Raw genomic sequence first — 22,950 nt, 5'->3', positions numbered from 1 at the left:
CACAGTTTGGGGGAATTGTTTAGCTCTAGTTTCATAAATAGCATCAAGTCTCTCAAATATTTTTTACCACAATGCTCTTATATAATCATATTGACCTACAAACACAGGAAAAATATGCCAGACTTCACATGTAAAACAATTAAAAGTTACAATTCTACACATACAAAATAATCTAAGAGAGGCAGAGTAACACTATGTGCTGAAAACTATATGCAATTTGCTAAACAAATATAATTTCCCTATTGTACTGTGATGCTACTGATCTCCAATAATTCCCATTTTTTTCTATTCGCTCTCAGAATTTTATCTTCTAAAGTATTATTGCATATTCACAAATATATTTTATATGTACAGATATTAATAAAATGTTTTCAATTAAAAAAAATTAAAAAGATCCTCTCCTCATTCCAACTCTGTGGTATGGAAACAGATCAACATTTCATATGTAATTTATTTACACTCTGTGAAAATTTACATAATAAGCTTTTTATATTCAAATATTCCAATAAAAATTAATTTAAAGGCATACATAGGAAAAAAACAATTACTGTGTAATCAAATGAAGAAACTAAAATTGTCCTTGTTATACATAACAAAAGCAGTAAATTCCTAATGGGGAAAATTATATTAGATACTTTCATGCCTTGTCACACATGAGGCAACCTGTGTTTCCATCTCCGTCTAGTGCCATATTTCTTGCTCCATTGTAGTCTACTTCCATGACAGAGACATCTTTCTCAATGGTTTTATGATGTCATGTTCTCCTCCTCTTTTTCATCTTCCACCAAGTGATATTGTGTCATGGGTTTGTCTAGAAATAAGGGTTTTTTTACATCTGTACAATATTCCCAAACCACTTCAGCCTTCTTTCTCAAATCATTGTCTTTACATCAGCATTAGTTACTATTTATTCCACCAATGGACACCAAGTATTCTCAGCAAGCATCTATGTTGGAATACATCAAGTTTCCTGTTATGGGCTTCTGCTATTTGTCCAGTTTCAAAAGCATATAACAATACTGGTATCATAATAACATTGTACAATTTTATTTTGGTTCTTGTGCAGAGGTGAAAGTAAGCCGGTACGGCGTACCGACAAGACCCAGTGCGCCGTGCCGGACTGGATCAGCTTCTGCGGCGGTGATTTAAAGGGCCCAGGGCTCCAGCCGCTGCGGGGAGCCCCGGGCCATTTAAAGCACTGCTGGAGCTCCGGCAGCTGGGCTCGGGCGGGGATTTAAAGGGCCCAGAGCTCCGGCCGCTGCGGGGATCCCCAGGCCCTTTAAAGCGCCACTGGAGCTCCGGCAGCCGGGTTTGGACAGGGATTTAAAGGGCCCAGGGCTCCGGCCGCTGCGGGCAGCCCTGGGCCCTTTAAAGCTCCACCGGAGCTCCCAGCTGCCTCTGCAGCTGGTAGCTCCGGGGTGATTTAAAGGCTATGGGGCTCCCAGCCACAGCCAGAGTCCCAGGGCCTTTAAATCTTGAAAGGCCCTGCCTCTTCCAGTTGAGGCCCCGCCTCTTCCGGTTGAAGCCACGCCCCGCTCAGGACTCCGGCGTACCGGTAAGTCCTTTAAGTTACTTTCACCCCTGTTCTTGTGTGAGTCTCCCTGTTTTTCCAAATATTTGCCAGTCACAAAAAAGCTCTACTTATCTTCCCAATTTTTGCTTACACCTCCTTACAGAATTGGCACTCAGCACTAACTGTGCTTCCAAGATATACAAAATCACTAATAATCCTGTAGTCTTCACTATCAATCACATAAGCACCATCAATGCTAACTCCTCTTTCAACAATCATGACTTGCATTTTCTTTTGGCTTATTCTTAATCCTACTTTAGCACCTTTACTTTTAACATTGGTAGTTATCATTTTCATGGCATCATAATCCATGTCCAACATGTCATAAGCAAATTCAAGAGCTTAAAGTTTTCTTCTACTCCACATAACTCCTGTATCTTCCTTTGATGATGCTCTATCATAATGCAGTAAAGAAAGGGTACTAAAATGCCGCACTCCAGTGAGGATATCAAACCAATCGGCCTCTGTCTTTCTCTCTCTCACAGCATTTTGAACTTCATAAAGCATCTTGATCAGCAACACTTTCTAGGAAACTCTTTTGTTGCAAGATCTTCCTCAGCAACTCTCTATGAATGCATTCAAAAGCCTTGGTGAAATCTATGAATTTCAAGACTAATCTTCTATCATAGGAGAGCCCTTTCTCAATCAATCGTCTCAGGATAAAGATGTGATCTACACACAATCTTTCTGGTCTAAAGCCTGCTTGCTCATTACAGTTTTTCATCTATGTCCAGTTTGACTCTGTTCCACAGCATACTGCAAAACACTTTTCTGGGTACTGAAAATAATGTTAGTCCTCATAAGTTATCGTATACCACTTTTTCTTATAATATTTTACTGATCACACCTTTCTTCCAATCCTCTAGGCAAAGTTCTTTTTCCCAAACTGTATTAAAAATTAATATCCAGATTCATCCTTTTGAAGGTGTGCCTTGAGGAGAAAACCCATTGTCTAGCTGATTACCTATTATACAGTCTCCTCGAAGACCAAAATGGATAAATAAGTGACTCAGATTCACAAGTGTGCTTGTTCTGAGCCAAAGTGGTTATGATGTAATCACAGGAAAGATTCTTGGAGGGGTTTAAAGGATTGTTCACCAGCCACAGCCCTTGTTGGAATCACGGGGCAATCTCAGGTAAGCTTAGTAGTATGTGCGTAGGTTCTTTTATTGGTTTTAATATGTTTTCTCTGTAACGTTTTTACTATAAGAATAAGTGTGCTTGCTTATAAAGAACTATGTGGTAAATGAACTGTGGCAATTACACTATTTGTTGCCTTTGAAGAGTAAGCAAAGCACAGAGGCATCCTGTTTAGTGAGTCTTCTTTGCTGGGGAATAACATGGTGTAGGCAGGGAACTGTGCAGCCTGGAAAAAATCTCAGTAAGCAGGGAGAGAGATGTGGGTCTCCGCCCAGCAAAGGTGATGGCTGGAGAACTGGACAACTGAGAGTGGGTGTCCTTGCTGGACCATGGAGGGGGAATATAGGTGCAACTGCCCTGAACTGTGACAGACACCACTGTGACTTTGGAATCATGATGATAACTGCTTACACACTGGGAACAATTTCTTGGAGTTGCCTCTCATTTATACTTCTTTGGCTTTTCTCGCTTTTTTTTTTTTGGTCAAGCTATTCTTTCATCTTTCGGATAAAACTTCTTTACTTTTAACTTTTTCTGCATACTCCCATTGCAGGATGTATTATTGTTTGCCATATTGTAGCTGCTTAATTGCGTTCTCTATTTCTGCTTCTAAAATTGGACTGGACGAGGAAGACTCCATTCAGACCGTATTCAGTACCCTACTCAAGCAGGCAAGATGACATTCACGTGGAGGGAGTTGACTAATCCTTGACAACACCAACTCTAGTGGAATGGGAATTAGTTGACTCAAATTATAAGAGCATGTTTTGTTACAAATCATGATAAATTTATTATCCTCCAGTGTTATAGAGGAACAATAGGCTTGCTTTAGAGATATTTGCTGGAAGCCGCCCCAAATTCACTTGGATCAAGAGAATCAAGAAGTTTCACACACAGAAACTGATTAAGGAAAGAAAAGCCTTAAAAGAAAGGCCAGGATAGGTGACACAACAAGAAAAACAACCAACAGTGCAACGGCAGTATCTAGAGCGGGGGTCGGCAACCATTCCGAAGTGGTGTGCCGAGTCATCATTTATTCACTCTAATTTAAGGTTTCGCGTGCTAGTAATATGTTTTTAGAAGGTCGCTTTCTATAAGTCTATAATATATAACAAAACTATTGTTGTATGTAAAGTAAACAAGGTTTTAAAAATGTTTAAGAAGCTTCATTTAAAATTAAATTAAAATGCAGAGCCCCCCGGACCGGTGGCCAGGACCCGGGCAGTGTGAGTGCCACTGAAAATAAGCTTGCGTGCTGCTTTTGGCACACGTGCCATAGGTTGCCTACCCCTGATCTAGAGAGACAAAAGTTATGTCAAAGATGAGAGAAAACAGCTGGATAAAAAAGCAAGAGAAGGTGAAGAAGCATCAGAAAGAGCTGACTCTAAGAAACTGTTTCTGGTGTGTAAGCAGTTGTCATCATGGTTTCACAGAGCCACAGTGACACCGTAAAAGCAAAAGATGGAAGACTGTAAACAAAACAAAAGGAATCGTGGTGAGAACATTTTAATGGAGTATTCAGCCAACCGCAGCTAACAATTCCAATTAATGAATGCAAAGAAAGTGAAGAACTCCAGCTGAGGGGGGCAAGGAAACCCTAAAAATGATCTGTTAAATATTGCAAATTCCCATTTCTACAAGCTAGTTAACACATGTGTGGTAAAGCAAAGATCCTGCACCCATTGATGGGAAGTTATCAAATACAATTTATATATTTTTCCCATTGCACCTTTTTGCCCAAAATTAATAAGAAGAGTAAACAAAGCATTGCCAATATCAACAATCTGACTTGGCACTCCAGGGCCTCCTATATTTTAGAGTGATGTGACTCTCAAGTAGCTATGTACTTCAAAACTTCCTCATCCACATCAAGTCACAGAAATTGTTATTCACTTGCCCTGCTTAGACCAAAGTACAGTAACTCCTTGCTTAACTCTGTAGTTATGTTCCTGACTTTAAATGAAACGATGTTAAGTGAATCCAATTTCCCCATAAGAATTAATGTAAATGGGGGGTTAGGTTCCAGGGAAGTTTTTTTCACCAGACAAAAGACTATTTTTATATATATATATATATAAATACACACACATACATGCAGTATAAGTTTTGAACAAACAATTTAATACTGTACACAGCAATGATCATTGTGAAGCTTGGCTGAGTTGGTCAGGGCCGGCTCCAGCGTTTTTGCCACCCCAAGCAGCGGAAAAAAAAAAAAAAAAGACGCAATCGGCAGCACTTCGGCGGCAGCTCTACCGCTGTCGCTTCGTTCTTCGGCGGCAGGTCCTTCCCTCCGAGAGGGACTGAGGGATCCACCACCGAATTGCCGCCGAAGACCCGGACGTGCCGCCCCTTTCTGTTGGCCGCCCCAAGCACCTGCTTCCTGCGCTGGTGCCTGGAGCCGGCTCTGGAGTTGGTGAAGTCAGAGGGTGGAAGAGGGTGGGATATTTCCCAGGGAGGCCTTACTGCTAATTGATGAACTAGAACAGCTGATCCCTCAAGGGTTAACACATTGTTGTTAATGTAGCCTCACACTCTACAAGGCAGCACAAATGGAGGGAGGGAAGACAGCATGGCAGACAGAGACACACACCCTATGTGCGTGAGAGAGAGAGGCGCATTGCCCCTTTAAGTATGCTGACCCCACTGTAAATACAATGCCTTTTTAAGTAGATCAGCAAGTTTTTAAGTAGATCAGCAAGTTGAGACAGCAGCTGCTGCTAGCATGCTCCCTCCGTCCTGAGCCCTGTCGTGTCCCCTGCTCTATGGAAATGGGGTAAGCAAGGGGCAGGAACAGGGGGGAGGGGGACACCCTGACATTAGCACCCCTCTCTCTCCCCCCCCCCCGCACATCAAGCAGGAGGCTCCCAGGAGCAGCTCCAAGGCAGAGGACAGGAGCAGCACATGGCAGTGGGGGGAGGGACAGCTGAACTGCTGGCAACTGATAGCCTACTGGGTGGCTGCCGCACAGGGAACTTAGGGGAGCGGGGAGCTAATGGGGGGCTGCTGGTCCACCCCGATTCCAAGCCTCCACCAGCTAGCTCCAACGGGCTGCTCTTTCTGCAAGCAGTGGACAAAGCAGGCGGCTGCCAAACAACGTTATAAGGGAGCATTGTGCAACTTTAAATGAGCATGTTCCCTAATTGATCAGCAACGTGACAACGAAACAAAGTTAACTGGGATGACTTTAAGTGAGGAGTTACTGTATAGAAGTATCAAGTATTTATTTCTAACTTTACATTTTTGTTTGCTCTCCATTGTCTACACTAATTTCTTAAAATATTAGCCCCGTGAGTGTTCCCTCTCCTCTGCAACACTATCTCCCTTCCTGGCCCGGGCCCATTACTAATCCCTCTGTGGGTCCAAGGGAGGAAGAGGTGAAGACTGGGAAGCAACAGATCATTATTCCTACAGTCCCACATAATTTACCTGGGAAGATATTGCAGCTCAGGGGTATATTGTCTTTTCTGCAGAACCTTGACCAAAGGAGTCTTGATGGGAGCTGCAATCAGGGAGCTTCTGATAACGCAGTGCCAATGTAGCCACACTGTCAAATTTTAGGTCAAGTATGGTGCCAGAGCTGGTGTGGGAGCACAGGGTCCCCACATGGAAAGCCCTAGCTGCTCATATATCCCACGATCAACATAGGTTTGGGTTCAATCCAAATGGCCTTTTCCATAGGAGGAGATCTTATGCTACAAATGTGTTAAGGGTGGGAGTGTGGGCAAGTGAAATTTCCTCCTCCACGTCCCCTTTACCCTTCGGAAAAGATGATCTGGGCCACTGACAGTAACATTTCTTTCCCAACTAGATTTGTTCTTTTCCATTTGTGAGCACTGAGTTGTTCTTGTTTCTTCAGGAGCAGAAAGCAATATGAATCTGTTTAGTTTATCTACCTCTATTGGCATCATCACCGAGGATAGTACACCTTTGGGAAGAGAGTGAGAACTTGTGCTCCCTCTACTGATCATATAGATATAGTAACAGCACAAAAATCTTGCATAATTTGGAAACAGTGGCTTAGAGAAAAGAACAAGGTTTTTTTCAAAAATCTATATAAATTATGATAATTTGGTGAGTTTTCTCATCTGATGCTAAAATGATTCCCTATGGCTCAAACTACTTAACAGTGTCCTCAGTATTTCTATCCCATTCTCTTCCATATTAAAATGAGACAGACCTTCTCCTAATTTAAACTTCTTATATCAAAATGTAAATTCAATGAGGTCTCCAGCAAGTACTGCATATCAACAGTGCATGCAATAAAAATAAGTATTTAGTATTTCTTTTCTTTTTATTCAAGGAGAATCTGAACCATTTTCAATAACTGAATTTCTGAAAGAGTTTAGCCGAACATAGCTTTGGCTAAACATATAGGTGTAACTTAAAGTGAATAGTTCTACTGATGTGCAAGAAAGAATCCAGCTCTCTACTTCTTTGCTGTGTTGGCTCTGCAGGGTTAATAGCAGCCAACAATAGTAAAACATTCTTTTGATCACTAAAGTAATCAAATATGACTGAATTCATACATGCACAGCAGGTCTCTTGAAGAAAAATGTGCAATTTTTACATAGTCGCCTTTCAGAGTGAACCATACATAAGGTTGATTAATTGCACAAACAAGAAGTTGCACAGATCATAATGCTATCACAGCATGTCCTGAAATATTCTTTATATTTTATGTGTACATTTCTGTGCAGAAGAATAATTTCTGTGCGTTGAGTATACTAAGACTTCTAAGTTCAGCCTGGATAAATTTAAGTGACTAATCTACTTGTTTTTATGTAAGTAATTTGGCAATATATTGGTTGACAAACCACTGATGTGGGTTGTGCTAACACAAACTATTCTACTATAATTTTAATATTTAACATGCATAAAATGAACTAACAGTAGCGTGTCAGTGACATTTGCATTTCATTCAACCCCAGATATGCAGTCTGATCACTGTTAATATACATCACATTAACACTGACTTCTGACTAGGGAGCTAATCTAACACAGGAAATTAAAAGCATTGAAGGAACTATTCCACTTTTTTATAAAAAAGTATCACCTGCACACATTGGAACTACTCAGAATTTATCGGGAGGAGTTCAGGTCACAAGAGGTTATGGGATGGGGCTTGTGTACAGCCAAATTCTTGGCAACCTAGAAATACTACCTAATATGATAAAGGAACATGAGTAATGGTAATTATCTGCCCAGGAGTGCTGTAAATGTAGTGCTCTGGACAATGAGATGCAAGGTATCTCTGTAGCATCTCCTTCTGCAGATACAGAGTGACATGGTGTTCTCGGAAGGAGTCTGTGATGGGGTGTACCAGGCCTTTGTGGCCCCCAGCTGGAGGCCCCGCAGTCCTACTACACCCTTCCCCAGGAAAGGAGAGGCTAGAGAGATTCATAGAAGCAGCCAATGAGAGCCCAGCAGGCTCAGATAAAAGGAGCTGCCGGGCCTTAGCAGGTCAGTTTCTAGTCGGGACAAGAGGGGCAAAGCACAGAGCTCCTCTTTGGCCAAAGGAGCTCAAGGGATAACCAGAGTTTGGTTCTGGCTGCATTTGCCTAAGCTGAGAGAGGACCTAAGATAAAGGGACCAGGTGGAAAGAGGCCAAGGAAATAACAGCAGAAGATTGAAGTAAGCAGTATGCGGCTACTGTTTATAGGATCCCAGCCCACTACTCAGGGTTCTCCCAACCAGCAAAGCGGTATAAACCCCAAGACGGGGAACAAGGTTTATTGGGAAACCCGAGCGAAGGATATAATTTAAAGGACTGAAGGCCCTAGTAAGAACTCTTTTGCTACCCCAGAAAGGGTTCATTTTGACTGTGTGATTGGGACACTGAAGACCTGCCAAGTGAGCTCAACAATCTATAAGGGGTGCCAAGCATGTGAAAGGCCTGCAGTACTGCATGCATCAGCAGGAGGCGCTCAAGAGGGGAGTGCCCCCATCACAGAGTCACATGCAGACCTCAGTGCAATGACAGACAGCTTGATCTGACCATGTCTCTCACATTCCTCCAGCTTTGAATCCCTCTTTTCCACTAAAAGAACAAGATTCTTTTAGACAAGATTTCCAGATTGTAGATAGACTGGGGAATCTTTACTGTCTCCACTCTGTAACTGCTTTGAGCTCCTCTCATTGTTATGAAATGTCTTGTTATTTTTCAGATAAATTTGATCAGATTAGGGATGAGCTATCTGCTTCTGTGGTGACAGAGCAAGGTCTGGAAGGAACCAAGGGCCTTATTTTCTGTGCTAGAGTTTCAGCTGGTGATGCTCACTGAGGTACAGGAGGTGTGGAGAAAACTCAGTCCCACAACCTGTACTTTGGATCCATGTCCTTCCTGTTTTCTGAAGGCTAGTGGAAAAGTTCTTGGTCCTTGACTTGTGGAGACTGTCGATACTTCTGTTGGAGGGCAGTCTGCCTGTTGCTTTGAAGGAAGCACCAGTATTTCATTTTTAGTTTTGACTTTGCCCAAAAAGTCATTGTTTGATGTTGACACTCTAGTTAATTCTTGGCCAGTATCATATATTCCCTTTTTGGGTAAGATTGTGGAGAGAAGTCTGTAGTGAGAATTCTCATAGTACCTAGATTCCTTTGATCTCCTTAACTCTTGTCAGGCTGAGTATAGACCTGGTCAGGGCACAGGGACTGCATCGACTGGTGGTGGATGAAGATCAGGTGTCCATACCGATATTATTAGGTCTACAAGATGCCTTTGATACTATTGATCATGAAGTGTTGTTAACTCACCTGAGGGCCCTGGTGGGAATGAACAGGGCTTCCATTCAGTATCTTCATGCTTTTCTCTTGGAGAGATCTCAGTGGATAATAGCTATCATTTGCTCCTATTCCTGAAGAGCTCTTAGATGTCTGGTGCCACAGAGTACAATTCTGTCAATCCTCCTGTTCAACATATATATGGAACTGTCGAAGAAGGCATAGGGAGCAGTGTTTTCCGTATGCTGATGGCACCCAGGTGTAGGTCTCCATCTCATCCAATTCTGACTGCAGTTCCACACCTCAGCCGATATCTAGTTGAGATTGGGTCATGGAGGAGAGTGAGTTGTCTGAAGCTCAACCCACACCAGATTGAGGTGAAGGTAGTGGGTTGGGGAAAGCAGCAGTCCCTTTAATTGAGGGGGTGCATTCACCATTAGTTACCAGGGTTTACAAATTAGGGGCAGTTCTAGACCCCAAGCTGCTGCTGGATGATAATGGTACAGCAGTAACCCAGTCCACTTTTTAACGTCAGCTTTCCTTTTGGATGCAGATCTTAACAACATTGCCTGAGGCCTTGTTACTTCAAAATTAGACTACTGCAATGCCTTCTGCATGGCACAAAGCCTCAATACATTCAGAGGCTGAAGCTGATGTAGAATACAGCAGCTTGCTTACTGAGTGAGGACAACATGCTGGGAGCACAGGACAACAGTACTGTGGGATCCATGCTAGTTGCCTACTGGTTTTAAAGTAGAGTTTAAGGTGTTAACTATGGCCTATAAAGCCCTTAACAGCCTCAGAACTGCCTGCTTGAGAGACTGCCACTCCCCCATTCCATACTGCCACAGCAACAATCCGCAGAGGCTATCAAGGTGGATCCCTTCTTGTTAAAGGAAAGGGGGCTGCTAGCAGGGCATTTACTGTGACGTCTCCTAGACTCTGGAACTTGCTCACCCTTGGTCCAAAATGGTCCAAATTTGGTGACATTATGGGCAAACAAAAAAAAGACATCTGTTTGGCAGGATTTTTGGAGATGGCTGAGAGTATGTTTCTGAAATGATAATGTGGAAGAAAGGAGCTTTTTTTTTGTAGAAGGCTAACTGGTTGAGTTCCTGTCTGAATGAACATTTTTATACTGTGGGGATTATGTTGTGATATTAAGTGTTAGGGCACCCAGAGCCTTTGTACAAGCATCTTTTTTATTATCTAAATCAAAATAGTCACTGCTTCGGAGGCTCTGCATACTTCTCCCTTTACCGAGTTATCAGCTCTTGCCTCTTTCTGCCCTGTCACACTCCACCAATCATACAGCCTTGAATGCTCACTTGCCTGATTATCTACAGATTAAATCAAAATCTGAATGTTCCCTTTTGATGGACAATCATCCTTTAAAAAAAAAAAAAGCACCACTTCTGGGAGACTTTCAAGCCAAGGGATGAAAATGTGGTGAAGGAGGTCTAATTTCCACAGAAGAGCATATGTTTTATTTGTAAAAGAAGACACAGCACTAAGATTCAGCTTTAGTTACCTCCAAACACCATCCTACACTCAGTATGTTTTAAAGCATTTATTTTGTCACCCTCTGAGAAAATAACTAGAGAAGAGGATACAGTACCATTAATCATATGGGTGTCTCTCACCTTTTGTAACGGTCAGACCAACCCCTTGTTTTATCTTCCTATTCATAATACTTGGTCTACAAATGTAGTCATCATAGCTGATCTAGTACTTATCACATATTTATGCCTCTGTTGGCAAAGCCCAGAGAGAACCTCGGATAGTAAATACAGTATATTGTGCTGCTTTTTCCAATACTTAGATACTATTTTCCAGGACTAAAAAAGTTCATAGAAGTCTGACTGAATATATAATCACTTCAACCAGTCCCTGAAATGTGTGTTAAATCAATCTGTGTGCACTATCAAAGAGATACTAACATTTAAATCTATATTGAAAAAGTTCTGAGCCATTCATGCATTAACCTGTATATTTGGAGCTACAAATTATATTTATAATGTCTGCTGTGGACGGAAGACTCACACTGAAATACTAAGTGTGTCCAAAAATTAGATAACCCTGGGTAATTATCTGCATTCTTCAACCACCAGCTGCGCTATATCTGACAACAGAAAAAAAAAATAGTATATGAATTATCAGGGCCGGCTCTAGGCACCAGCAAAGCAAGCAGTTGCTTGGGGCGGCACATTTGCAGGGGCGCAAGAATCCAGCATGGGAGCTGAGAACCAACTGGGGGCCCTGGGAGCTGTAGTTCCTTGGTTAGCTCGCTGCCTATAGAGCCAGCCCTGGAGCAGGGAAAGAACTACATTTCCCAGCATTCTCTTGGCCGCTAGTAACAGGAAAGGGAGGGGGAAGGAGTATGGAACTGAAACCTGCAGCTTGTTGTGAATGGTAGGGACAGAGCCTAGGTTTTTTGCCGCCCCCCCCCCCGACCTGGGCCCCCCCCCCCCCCCCCCCCCCCCCCCTGGCCCCCCCCCGCCCCCCCTCCCGCCCCAGCCCTGGGCTCTCCCCCGCCCCCCCCCCCCCCCCGCACTTCCTGCCGCCCCAGTCCTGGGCTCTCCCCCAAAGCAAGAATTGGGTGGACTAAATGGACAGTGCACCTCTCTATCTGAAGCCTAGCAAGGGAGGTACATGGATCCCACTAGAATTTAAAATGAAAAGTAAGGGAGGGGAGGCTCTACTGGACCTGGGCAGCTTTAGATACAGTACCAGGCACGTAGGAGGATTTCCACTTCTGAGCCATGGAAGCAGAAATTGACTTTTCTTTTCCAGATTTAGCTAATATTCAGAAAGGGAATCTAGCACCTGCCTTCCAGATCTGAACACCCTCAAAATTCAGGCGTGCTCAAGCTCAATTTGGGCAGCTGTTACTTCATTTCTCCCAAATCAAATATACTGATCCACTGTAACTTGCTGTAGAAAAAGTAGAATAAATTGAGCAAGAAATGCTTCCCAGTGGTTATTAGGACTGGAATTGCTATTTTCAACAGCCATTGCTTTTTTTTATTATTATTATTATTATTATTTTTTTTTTAAGTTTTAGTTTTATTTGTTTAAAAGGAAGACAGTGATATTGCACTGGCAAATTCCCCATAGAAACAAAGAATGGAACAAAAGAATAATAAAGGCACCTCAACTTTTCCTCATTTACGTAGGACAGTCTTATAATATGCATCCAGATAGCCTTCAATCACACAAGCTGAAAATTGTTCCACTTTACTGCAGTTCTGTAACCATATGGGAACCAATCCTGTCTGTGTTCTGTGCACATTCAAAATTCCTGCTGAATGACCCGCCCTGGGAGCAAGTTACCAGTGACCCAGGGCTGGGGCGGCAGGAGGATGCAGTTGGGGTGGGGGGAGGGGAGAACCCAGGGGTGGGGGTGGGGGGGCAGCCAAAATTTTTTTTGCTTGGGGCAGCAAAAAACCTAGAGCCAGCCCTGTGAATTATACACCTCTACCCCAATATAACGTGACCCGATATAACACGAATTCGGATATAACGCGGTAAAGCAGTGCTCGGGGGGGCGGGGCTTCGTGCTCCGGCGGATCAAAGCAAGTTCGATATAACGCGGTTTCACCTATAACACGGTAAGATTTTTTGGCTCCCGAGGACAGCGTTATATCAGGGTAGAGGTGTATCTTGATGAATAAAACAAAAAAAGTTATATAGTCACACAGGATTATAGATATGTCCACTATTTAAATTGACCTAAACCTATAAGGATTTTCTTTAGTGCAATTATACAAAAACTGGAATACATGTATGGGACAGCATGATATGACATAAATCAATGTGGATGTCTGAATCAACATGCAAGAATCTCACACAACAAACCTGACTTAAAAAAAAAATCCACCAGCTAACTTCTGCAAAAGTGCCCACAAAAAGCTGCCAAAAAAGGCTGCCTTGCCGACTCTCGTCAGTGAGAAAGACTGGAGGATAGAATGAAGTGTAAGGAACAGACTAAAAGATGTGAAAATGACAGTATTTGATTGGATGCATTCCAAACTGGATTTGCATAAGTGTAAGAGAGATCCAGTGGTTACACTAGTGGGTAAGTTCAAAAACACCTTTGAACTTAAACTGTATGAACAAATGTGATTTGCTCCTGTTTGGTCAGTTCTTATAGAGACAGACTTCTACAAAGGGTTTTGGTGATTCCTCTTCCAAATGGACCAATGAACAGAAACCCTACCATTAAGCTTGCCGTTTCAATTGGTTCAAAGGGACAAAGAACTTGAAAAATCATACATTCTTCTCCCCTAAGGTATGCAACAACATCCTAGAAACATCAATTGCAATTTTATTTCAAATCTGATTTGAAATTCTCCAGTTTTATATGTTAATTTCTGGGCAGACTGAGAGGGTTGTTTGCACATCTGTGACTTTTGGTTCATGGGCAGGAGCACGACGACATATGAGGAGGAACTACTCTGGAAGCCACATACTCTCTCCTCTGTTCACTCTGTGAAAATGTGTGAGGCCAACAGCTCTAGTCTGGAACAGAGACATGAATTTGAGTAAATTTATTATCTTGCCAATGCATGATATTATGGCTAATAAAACTTTTTACTAATGTATACTTCTTGCTTCTAATAATTATTATAATTTGTAAGCTATAGTTGATCCACTCCAAAGTCTACAGAGTAGAGGGTGGAATGACACTGGTTCTACCTATCCTGTGTCTGTTCTGTCAGAGAAGAGAGACTGTCAGTCTCCAATGCCATCAATCTGTCACATTTCACTAAAACTAATTCCACTTTCATTTACATAAAGGGAGGAAAAATAGGCAATTTCATGTAGTTTAAAATCAAGCTTGATAATTCAGACTGCCTAGGAGGAAGAAAGGTTTGTATTTATAAGGCCCTAGGTCCTTCTTTCTCTAAGAGATCCAATTTCTACTGTCCATGTGGCCTTCACTGCCCGATGGTTAGATAATCTTCCTAAACGGAGTGATAGATAAATACATCTCTTGGCTATAATCAAATATATATTCATTATGGAGGCTAACACTAGTTATCTTTTATTCATTCTTCTATATCCATTTTATTCTGGATTTCAGATTTTTGTATACAATATAAATTTATATGTTGTAGTCCAGTCTCACATACAATATATGAAGGATTCACCTTATCCCCGCCACTTCATTAGTTTATGCCAAATGGCTGCCAATTTGATACCGAATACAAAAATTTCCAGCTTCCCAAGAACAGAGAAGTGTTAGGAAACCAGCAGGCTACTCAAAGCATGTGCGTTCAATACAGATGGCGAGGCAGCCACGTCTGCACACTCCATAAGCTGAAAGTGAAATGGGAGAACAATGAACAGGTCAGAAGGAAAACAAACATGAATGTAATCAATGGTTTCCACTCTAAACTGACCGAGAGAACTACAATAAAATTCCTTATTGGAAGGCAGATCAGTGGCAGAAAAAAGGAGTTCTTGCCAAACAAGAAAATACATCAGTTTTATCTAGCCACACTTTGTTTAATAGTTTTGTTGAAGAATTACACATAGTAAAATCATGCTAAATAACTTATATCTTGACTGGAATGTGGATCAGAGTGATAAAACCAACAGTCGTTTCCTACCCACCACCCCTTTAAATAAACAGATGTAGAGACACACACCTGCCACCATTTGCTCCCTCCAATCAAAAGAATGAGAGGATGATTTTTTCGCTAATATCACAAATGAGTCAGAGTTAAAAAATGTATTTCATTGTTTTGTTTGTTACCTGTCATTTGGGTACTGCTCCAACTACCTCCTCTTTCACTGGAGGGAATTATCTATATATGATGTTAGGTTTAAAAAATTCTTCCAGATTTTTTTTTTTTTAAACTGTCAATTCCTACCCTACAACCAAAATGTTGTAACCCATCTTTTCATTTCTCATCTAAGCAACCCTAAAAACAACCAACTTTTGCCAGTAGTTTTTTTCCTGATTGTGGGAACATGTGCACATGACTGGCATAGGTTTCATGTAGTGAAGTCCCTCCACTCCAAGTTTCCTTCAAGAAAGAAAGAAAGTTTCCATACACTGCCTGTTCTAAGAAAGCCACAGTAGGACAGAATGCAGAAAATGTAATGCAAACACTACATCTCACATGTGCACACCTGCAAATCAAGGCAAATATAAACTTCATGCACACCACACTTGAGACTACACATCTAAATTCAAAATATTAAGCTGTGTAGTGATCTTGAGAGAAAGGATTTATACCGCTAGCACTATCACAATCCATGTTACCCTCAAGAGAAACACAAAGTACAAGAAAATTAGAGAAGTAACTGATGATGGGGCAACAACAGATTCTTTCTGTAAAAACTGAAAGAGAACATCCAACTAAGAATAAGATGGCACACAGAAGAGAGCAGCAGAATATTGTATGCAACTCTGCTAGAATTCATCTAGACCCATGTGACACTGGGTATGTCTACACTGCAAAGAAAAACCTGGCATTGAGTCTTAGAGCCCAGGTCAACTTATTTGGGCTCACAGGGCTGGTGCAGCAGCACTAAACAAACAAAAGCAGAGTAGAATCATAGAATCATAGAATATCAGGGTTGGAAGGGACCTCAGGAGGTCATCTAGTCCAACCCCCTGCTCAAAGCAGGACCAATTCCCAACTAAATCATCCCAGCCAGGGCTTTGTCAAGCCTGACCTTAAAAACCTCTAAGGAAGAAGATTCCACCACCTCCCTAGGTAATCCATTCCAGTGCTTCACCACCCTCCTAGTGAAGAAGTTTTTCCTAATATCCAACCTAAACCTCCCCCACTGCAACTTGAGACCATTACTTCTTGTTCTTTCATCAGGTACCACTGAGAACAGTCTAGATCCATCCTCTTTGGAACCCCCTTTCAGGTAGTTCAAAGCAGCTATCAAATCCCCCCTCATTCTTCTCTTCTGCAGACTAAACAATCCCAGTTCCCTCAGCCTCTCCTCATAAGTCATGTGCTCCAGCCCCCTAATCATTTTTGTTGCCTTCCGCTGGACTCTTTCCAATTTTTCCACATCCTTCTTGTAGTGTGGGGCCCAAAACTGGACACAGTACTCCAGATGAGGCCTCACCAATGTCGAATAGAGGGGAATGATCTCGTCCCTCAATCTGCTGGCAATGCCCCTACTTATACTGTAGACTGAGCAGGAACATCTACACTGTTGTTTTTAAGCTCCACAGCCCAAGCTCTGCAATCCCAAATCTCCCACAGCAGGCAGGAGCTGCAGGCAGGCCCTCACTGCCTGCAGCGGCTGGGAGCTGCGGAGTCGGCGGGGAGACCCTGCAGTTCCTGCCCACTGGGGCTGAATTCATGGAGGTCGGGGGAAGTCACGGATTCAGAGATTTCCATGACCTCCCTGAAAAAATCGTAATCTTAATCATAATACTTATAAGGAGCCCTTCTAGCCAGACTGCAAACTATACACAACATACAACAGCGAGGAAATTCTGGAGAACAGGATGAAGCTCTATAAATCACCATAATCATCTAACCAACGAAGACCCAAGGAACTATAAATCTAATCAATCCTTGTCTGCTGTATTCATTTTCAGCACAAGCACAATAAACTTATTACACTGTATTTCAATCAGGCTAGAATAAACCTCAAACTAACACTGTACATAAATGACTATTGGGAATGACAAATGAGAACTGCTGCTGTGTACTGCCAAACTTAACTAGAGAAAACTAGGAATGAAAAAATAAACTTGAGTTAAATTAATACTGTGATTAACACCGTCTCATCCCCCAACCCCACTATGTTACAATAAAGCCCCGCCATATTAGAGTTTAAGTTTAAATGCCATTCTTAACTCAGCCCAGAATTTAGGGTCACCTGGAGTTATGAAAGCTCAGATTCATAGGAGATCTTATCAACAGCAACCACCAGTTTTAAAGATGACACAGAGAGAGAAACAAATGAATTTGTCAACTTTTCTGTTTCTTTAGAAAATTTGAAGGCGGCCTGAATATTTTTTTTTAAATTGTGCTATTTTTTTTTTAACAAGTTAGAAAAGATTTTGCATACTCTGCTTTTCTTGGAAAACCTCTATGGACATATAGAGAACAAGTAGGTTTATAAGAATCACAAAAACGCTGGAAATGAAATCTGATTAACAGAGGATAAATAATTTGCATTCTGTTTAAACAGTGGTCCTAATTCTCCAACCTTTTACACTAGTGTAAATCTTTATATTGGAATAAAATGGCTGCAACAGACAGAAGAATCAAGCACATTTTTGTTTACTCCTGTTTAATTCAAAGGACCGGCAAATACAGTTAGGAAAAAACCTCCAGTGTTAAAAGTTAATACTCTCACTTTGTCAATTAATAATGTATAGAGCTTCCGGTACATATGGATGGGATTGTCTACATAGTAATGGAACCAAAATAACTAAACAGATTTTAATTCACACCTTTAGTTATTTTAGTTCACGTTTGTGTGTGGACATACTTGTTTCAGAATATAGAAGTGCTCCATTTCAAAATAACTTAATTCAATAAAAAAAAATCAAAGTTTTTCTAAATAAGGCACTTAATATAAAAAGAAAAAAATGGAAATACAGTTCTTTTCAGTATGTAATAAAACTCTTATTCCAGAATCAGAATAAGCCATCTGGTGGTTTATACCAAAATAAATATTCTTGAATAATTATTTAGGAATAGCTATTTAGGTAAATTTCCAAGTGTAGACAAACCCTAACTTATGCTCTTAAGCAGCTTTCAGGTCTTACAAACACTACTGTCAAAGGCAAACCTGTGTCTGTCTGATCATTGTTAGCAAGCCAAAGCCATAAGGCTTTATATTGCAATTGTTTGTTTGTGATTTGTCTAAAGTTTTTCTTTCATATAACTCATTTATTCTCACATTCTCCTTCAAATACCCTTTCAGATAAAGATAAAGCATACAGAGCATGCTCAGCATACAATATCCTGATTGCACACCATATTCAGTGGTGATATAAGGTACTAAAAAAGTGTGGTATCTGTAGATGTTTCTTAAGTACATGCTGGGATATTTCTGCACAAGCCTTCAGTTAGCAAATGTAAGGCAGCTACTTCAAAAACCTAATATAGTTTTAAAAACAAAAGGGAAACAGGTTTGATGTGCCATATAGAGTGAGGAATTCCCAGCGCAAGATGCACAAACAAACATTTTTCAAATGATTTCTTTTAAAAGGAAATGCTGACAGGAGACCAGCAGTGAAGGAACACACACAAATTAGGCAAGTAGTTGACAAGTATGTTTGTTAGAAAGAACAGCCATGTAATACACAGCTTTTAGAAGTATACCATACAATTTTATATTCTATTAGCAACCTGTTAAGTAAGAGCCTTAGGCACAAGTGAAATAACCATCGAAAACTTTTACTATTACTTCAGTTTGCTACCGCTTAAAAAGAAAAGTAGGAGGGAAGGAGTGCCAAAGGAAATGGATATATGTACGCACCTGTGAGCTTGTCTGTTTGTAACTTTGGTGTCAACAGAGTGGAAGCTGTACAAGGCAGCACCATATTATTTCCCTTAGATATCAACATATTTTCCTGATAGCCGCAAAAGTATTGGAACAACTTATCTAATTAAGCTAACAATCGCCATTGACATGAGAGTTACTGTATCTTCCTGGAAACATAATTTAAGACTCCACTCTCTCTTTCTTCCACCAAATACTAACAGAGATATGTAATCTATCACTGAAATCAGCCTCTGTACCAGATGACTGGAGGATAGCTAATGTAATGCCGCTCTTTAAAAAAGGCTCCAGAGGCAATCCTGGCAATTACAGGCCAGTCAACCTAACTTCAATATCAGGCAAATTGGTTGAAATTATACTAAAAAACAGAATTGTCAGAACCAGATGAACATGATTTGTTGGGGAAGAGTCAACACGACGTTTCTAAAGGGAACTCATGCCTCACCAATCTATCAGAATTCTTTGAGGGAATCAACAAGCATGTGGACAAGGGTGATCCAGTTGATATAGTATACTTTGACTTTCAGAAAGCCCCTCCATATAACAGAAGAACCAGGTGTTACCTGATGACGTTAATAGGCAGTAGGTTTAAAACAAACATAAGGAAGTATTTCTTCACACAATGCAGAGTCAACCTATGGAACTCATTACCAGTGGACGTTCGAAGGCCAAAAGTATAACTGGGTTCAAAAATGAATTAGATAAGTTCATGGAGAATAGGTTCATCAATGGTTATTAGCCAAGATGATCAGGGACGCCATGCCATGCCCTGGGTCTCCCTAAAACGCTGACTGCCAGAAGCTGGGACTGGATGATGGCAGATGGATCACTCGATAAATTGCCCTGTTCTGTTCATTCCCTCTGAAGCATCTGATACCGGCCACTGTCTGAAGACAGAATACTGGACTAACTGAACCATGGGTCTGACTCAGTACAGCCACTCTTATGTTCTTATGTTTTAAATTTCTGTCATTCATTCTGTTCACTGCTGACAGTGGTCTCTGTCAAAGCATATTAGATGGACAAACCTACAACAACTCATTCAAGGCCTGATCCTGTAGGGAATGCCTTTGCCTTTTGAAAGGCAGCATCTTTAACTCCCACTGTGGTCAATGAGATTTGTGGACACTTAGTATGTCACAGAGTTGAGCCATACGAGTTCGAATCTCCAGCTAAAATTCAAATTCAGAACACCAGAGAAAGGAGGATCCATTAGTGTGTTAAAGCACGGTGTAGTTTGCCTGATTAAGCTTTGTGCATTAAGAAGATTGCTTGACTTACAACTAAAAAAAAAAAAACCAATTATCAAGACAAACTTTTTAAAACTCTATTAGCATTCATATGCCACAATGCAAAGTGACAGGGAATATATTTTCTAATATTAACTCTACCTCCATCAATTTACAATGCAATTGCTTTTTCCCAGAACATTGATTTGTTCAATTTCTCTATCTTTCTAAGTCTGTTAACTTAAAAAAAAAAAAAAAAAAAAAAATACTGTGTCACTGCTGACATTTTAAAGATTGTTTGTACTTTTCATCAGCATTCAAAGAATATTTTCATATTATGTTTCTATACATTTCTAGTATTTTCAACTGTCATTTTCTAAAAGATTTTTCTATTGCTATGAAGAATTAAACATATTGAAATCTTTGAAAGAGTCACAGTAAAAGTGTACCTGTAACCGGAATATTTTGTGAGATTGATAACTGTACATCTCCTGTTCCAGGCGGCATGTCAATTACTAAGTAGTCCAGTTGACCCCAGTCTACCTAAAAAAGATTTAAATGCATTTAAAAAAGAGAGTTGCACCTTCTGGGAAACAAAGCCTGAAATTAAACTTGGTACAATGTATAATAAATGCACCATTGGCACACCTCAGGAGACTGATATTATAAATCCCTTATAGTCTTGCTTTCAGCAAGCAATCAAGACAGATTTTCTAAACAATTTGCAAATTTGTTGGCTACTTGAAGCTATGCCTATGAGCATAGCTTTGCCCTTCTTATGAAGGATGATGGTCTTTGACATTTTCCCCACAAAATGTAATCACAATCTCATTATTCTAAGTTGTTTATGTCAGAAATGCTGAATCATGTAACAGAGGTCATAAGAAAGGGTTATATAGATCTCAAGTCAAACTACTACTTCTTGTAACAGTATTCCTTAGCAACTGTTTTCATTAATTTTTAAAACAATTTTGCTCACTGTTTATAACAGGGGTCGGCAACCTCTGGCACGCGACTCGGGCCGGGCCAGTTTATTTACCTGCCGCATCCGCAGGTTCGGCTGATCGTGGCTCCCACAGGCCACGTTTTGCCGCTCCAGGCCAATGGGGGCTGCGGGAAGCAGCGTGGGCCGAGGGATGTGCTGGCTGCGTCTTCCCACTGCCCCCATTGGCCTGGAGCAGTGAACCGCGGCCAGTGGGAGCCGCAATCGGCCGAACTTGAGGACGCGGCAGGTAAACAAACTGGCCCACCCCGCCAGGGTGCCTACCCTGGCGAGCCGCGTGCCAGAGGTTGCCGACCCCTGGTTTATAACTTCTTAGATGCTTGAAACTGTATAAACTGCCTTACCAAATTTTTTTTCTAGTTTGTTATTGCGGTGTTACTCAGGAATGAAGAGCTATCAAGACTGGCTTTTTATTAGGCAAAAAATAGCAGTGAAGTATTGGGTTAAACAAAATCAAAGGAGATAATTATATAGATTTAGCATGTTCATAAGACACAGAAAGAATATATATGTTAGATTTGGTGCCTAACAACCAGCAAAGCTTCCTGTTAAAAATACTGGGCCCAAATCTGGGGGTGCTGTGATTATTTTGTGCTATTTTGTATGCTGTAAAGCAAGCATATAGTTTGCTTAAACATTTCCCAAGGAGATTTCCATGCATCATGAGGATCCCAGTTCAATGAAGAGATGATATTAAGTAGAACTAGTGCGATCTAACTACCACTGGGGCTTTCCTCTCTCCGGCACTGAGGCTTTTGAGAGTACAACTGGATGAAAAAAAAAGGGGGGGGGTGTAGGGAAGCCGTGTTTCTGATAACAAACACATTGGTCATGGGGTGACCTTTTGGTGCATTCTGACTTACACCTACATGTGTAAGATAGAGCTTTCGGCTGCTCTAATTTAGGAGAACACCTAGCAAGTAATGGGATTTGGCTAGACTTTTTATTTTATATACTGAATCATATCAGTAGCATGATATAAAGTGCAAACAACTGTCAAATTACCATTTCTTGTTGTTTAGTACTGTTCTTTATCAGCAGTGCGTGCATTACTCTGTTTTCAATATGTCCTTGTATAGATAATCATCTTGTGAGGACAATATACTTATCTCAGCAACTGAGTTAATTGTTGCAGGCAGATCAGGACTGGAGCTATGATCTGTGGTCTTGAGCCAGCTTGGGGCTTTCACAAAGATTTTTTCTCTCCTTGATAGGAGGCGCTGCAGCAGCAGAATTCTTTATTTCCAGTGTAACCCACATTCCCTTTGGCCATGGGGGGGATGCCCCATTAATGGGGGAGAGGAGGAGAGAAACTAAGAGGTCAGTAATTGGCCACAATCAATTTTTGTTTTATTCTTACATTAAACATTTGTGAAAAACTGTTTGTAATTTGTGATAAGTGTTTTTGGGTAAAGTGGAATCCTGGTACATGGTATCCTGATCTTCAAAACCCAAAAAACTGCTCAAATTAGCAGCTGGATTATAATTAAGTACAGATGAGGTGCAAATTAACAAAATTGAAGCTAACCTCACCTAGTGCTGCTTTAACTTACCTCCCTCTGCTGCCCTACCACAGTTTTCAGTATGTATCATCAGATCAAGTTACAGGAAAGAAAAAAAACAGTTACTTACCTGTACTGTAACTGTTGTTCTTCAAGATGTGATGTAGATGTGTATTCCACATGGTGTGTGCGCTCCCAGCACACCAAAGCCAAAGAACTTTGCCTAACAGGGCCCATAGGGTCAGTGCTTGTGCCCTGCAGCCCTAGCCCCTCCTCTGGCCG

At 41.2% G+C, this 22,950-nt stretch overlaps 1 protein-coding gene across 4 annotated transcripts in view; it reads right to left on the bottom strand.

Moving 5' to 3' along the window:
• The window catches only part of NUBPL (nucleotide binding protein like), a 151,866-nt gene that overhangs the window by 42,548 nt on the left and 86,368 nt on the right, over window positions 1-22,950 (bottom strand). For all 4 annotated transcript variants that reach the window (XM_024196031.3, XM_029911527.1, XM_024196034.3 and 1 more), the window contains one exon: window positions 20,613-20,706. In XM_024196031.3, the coding sequence (XP_024051799.2) occupies window positions 20,613-20,706 (94 nt within the window). The remainder of the gene's footprint in view (window positions 1-20,612; window positions 20,707-22,950) is intronic.

Source organism: Terrapene carolina, unplaced genomic scaffold, assembly GCF_002925995.2.
Source record: "Terrapene carolina triunguis isolate 2854851 unplaced genomic scaffold, T_m_triunguis-2.0 Scaffold96, whole genome shotgun sequence".
Lineage (NCBI taxonomy): Eukaryota > Metazoa > Chordata > Testudines > Emydidae > Terrapene > Terrapene triunguis.
This window is presented reverse-complemented; position numbering and strand designations above follow the sequence as displayed.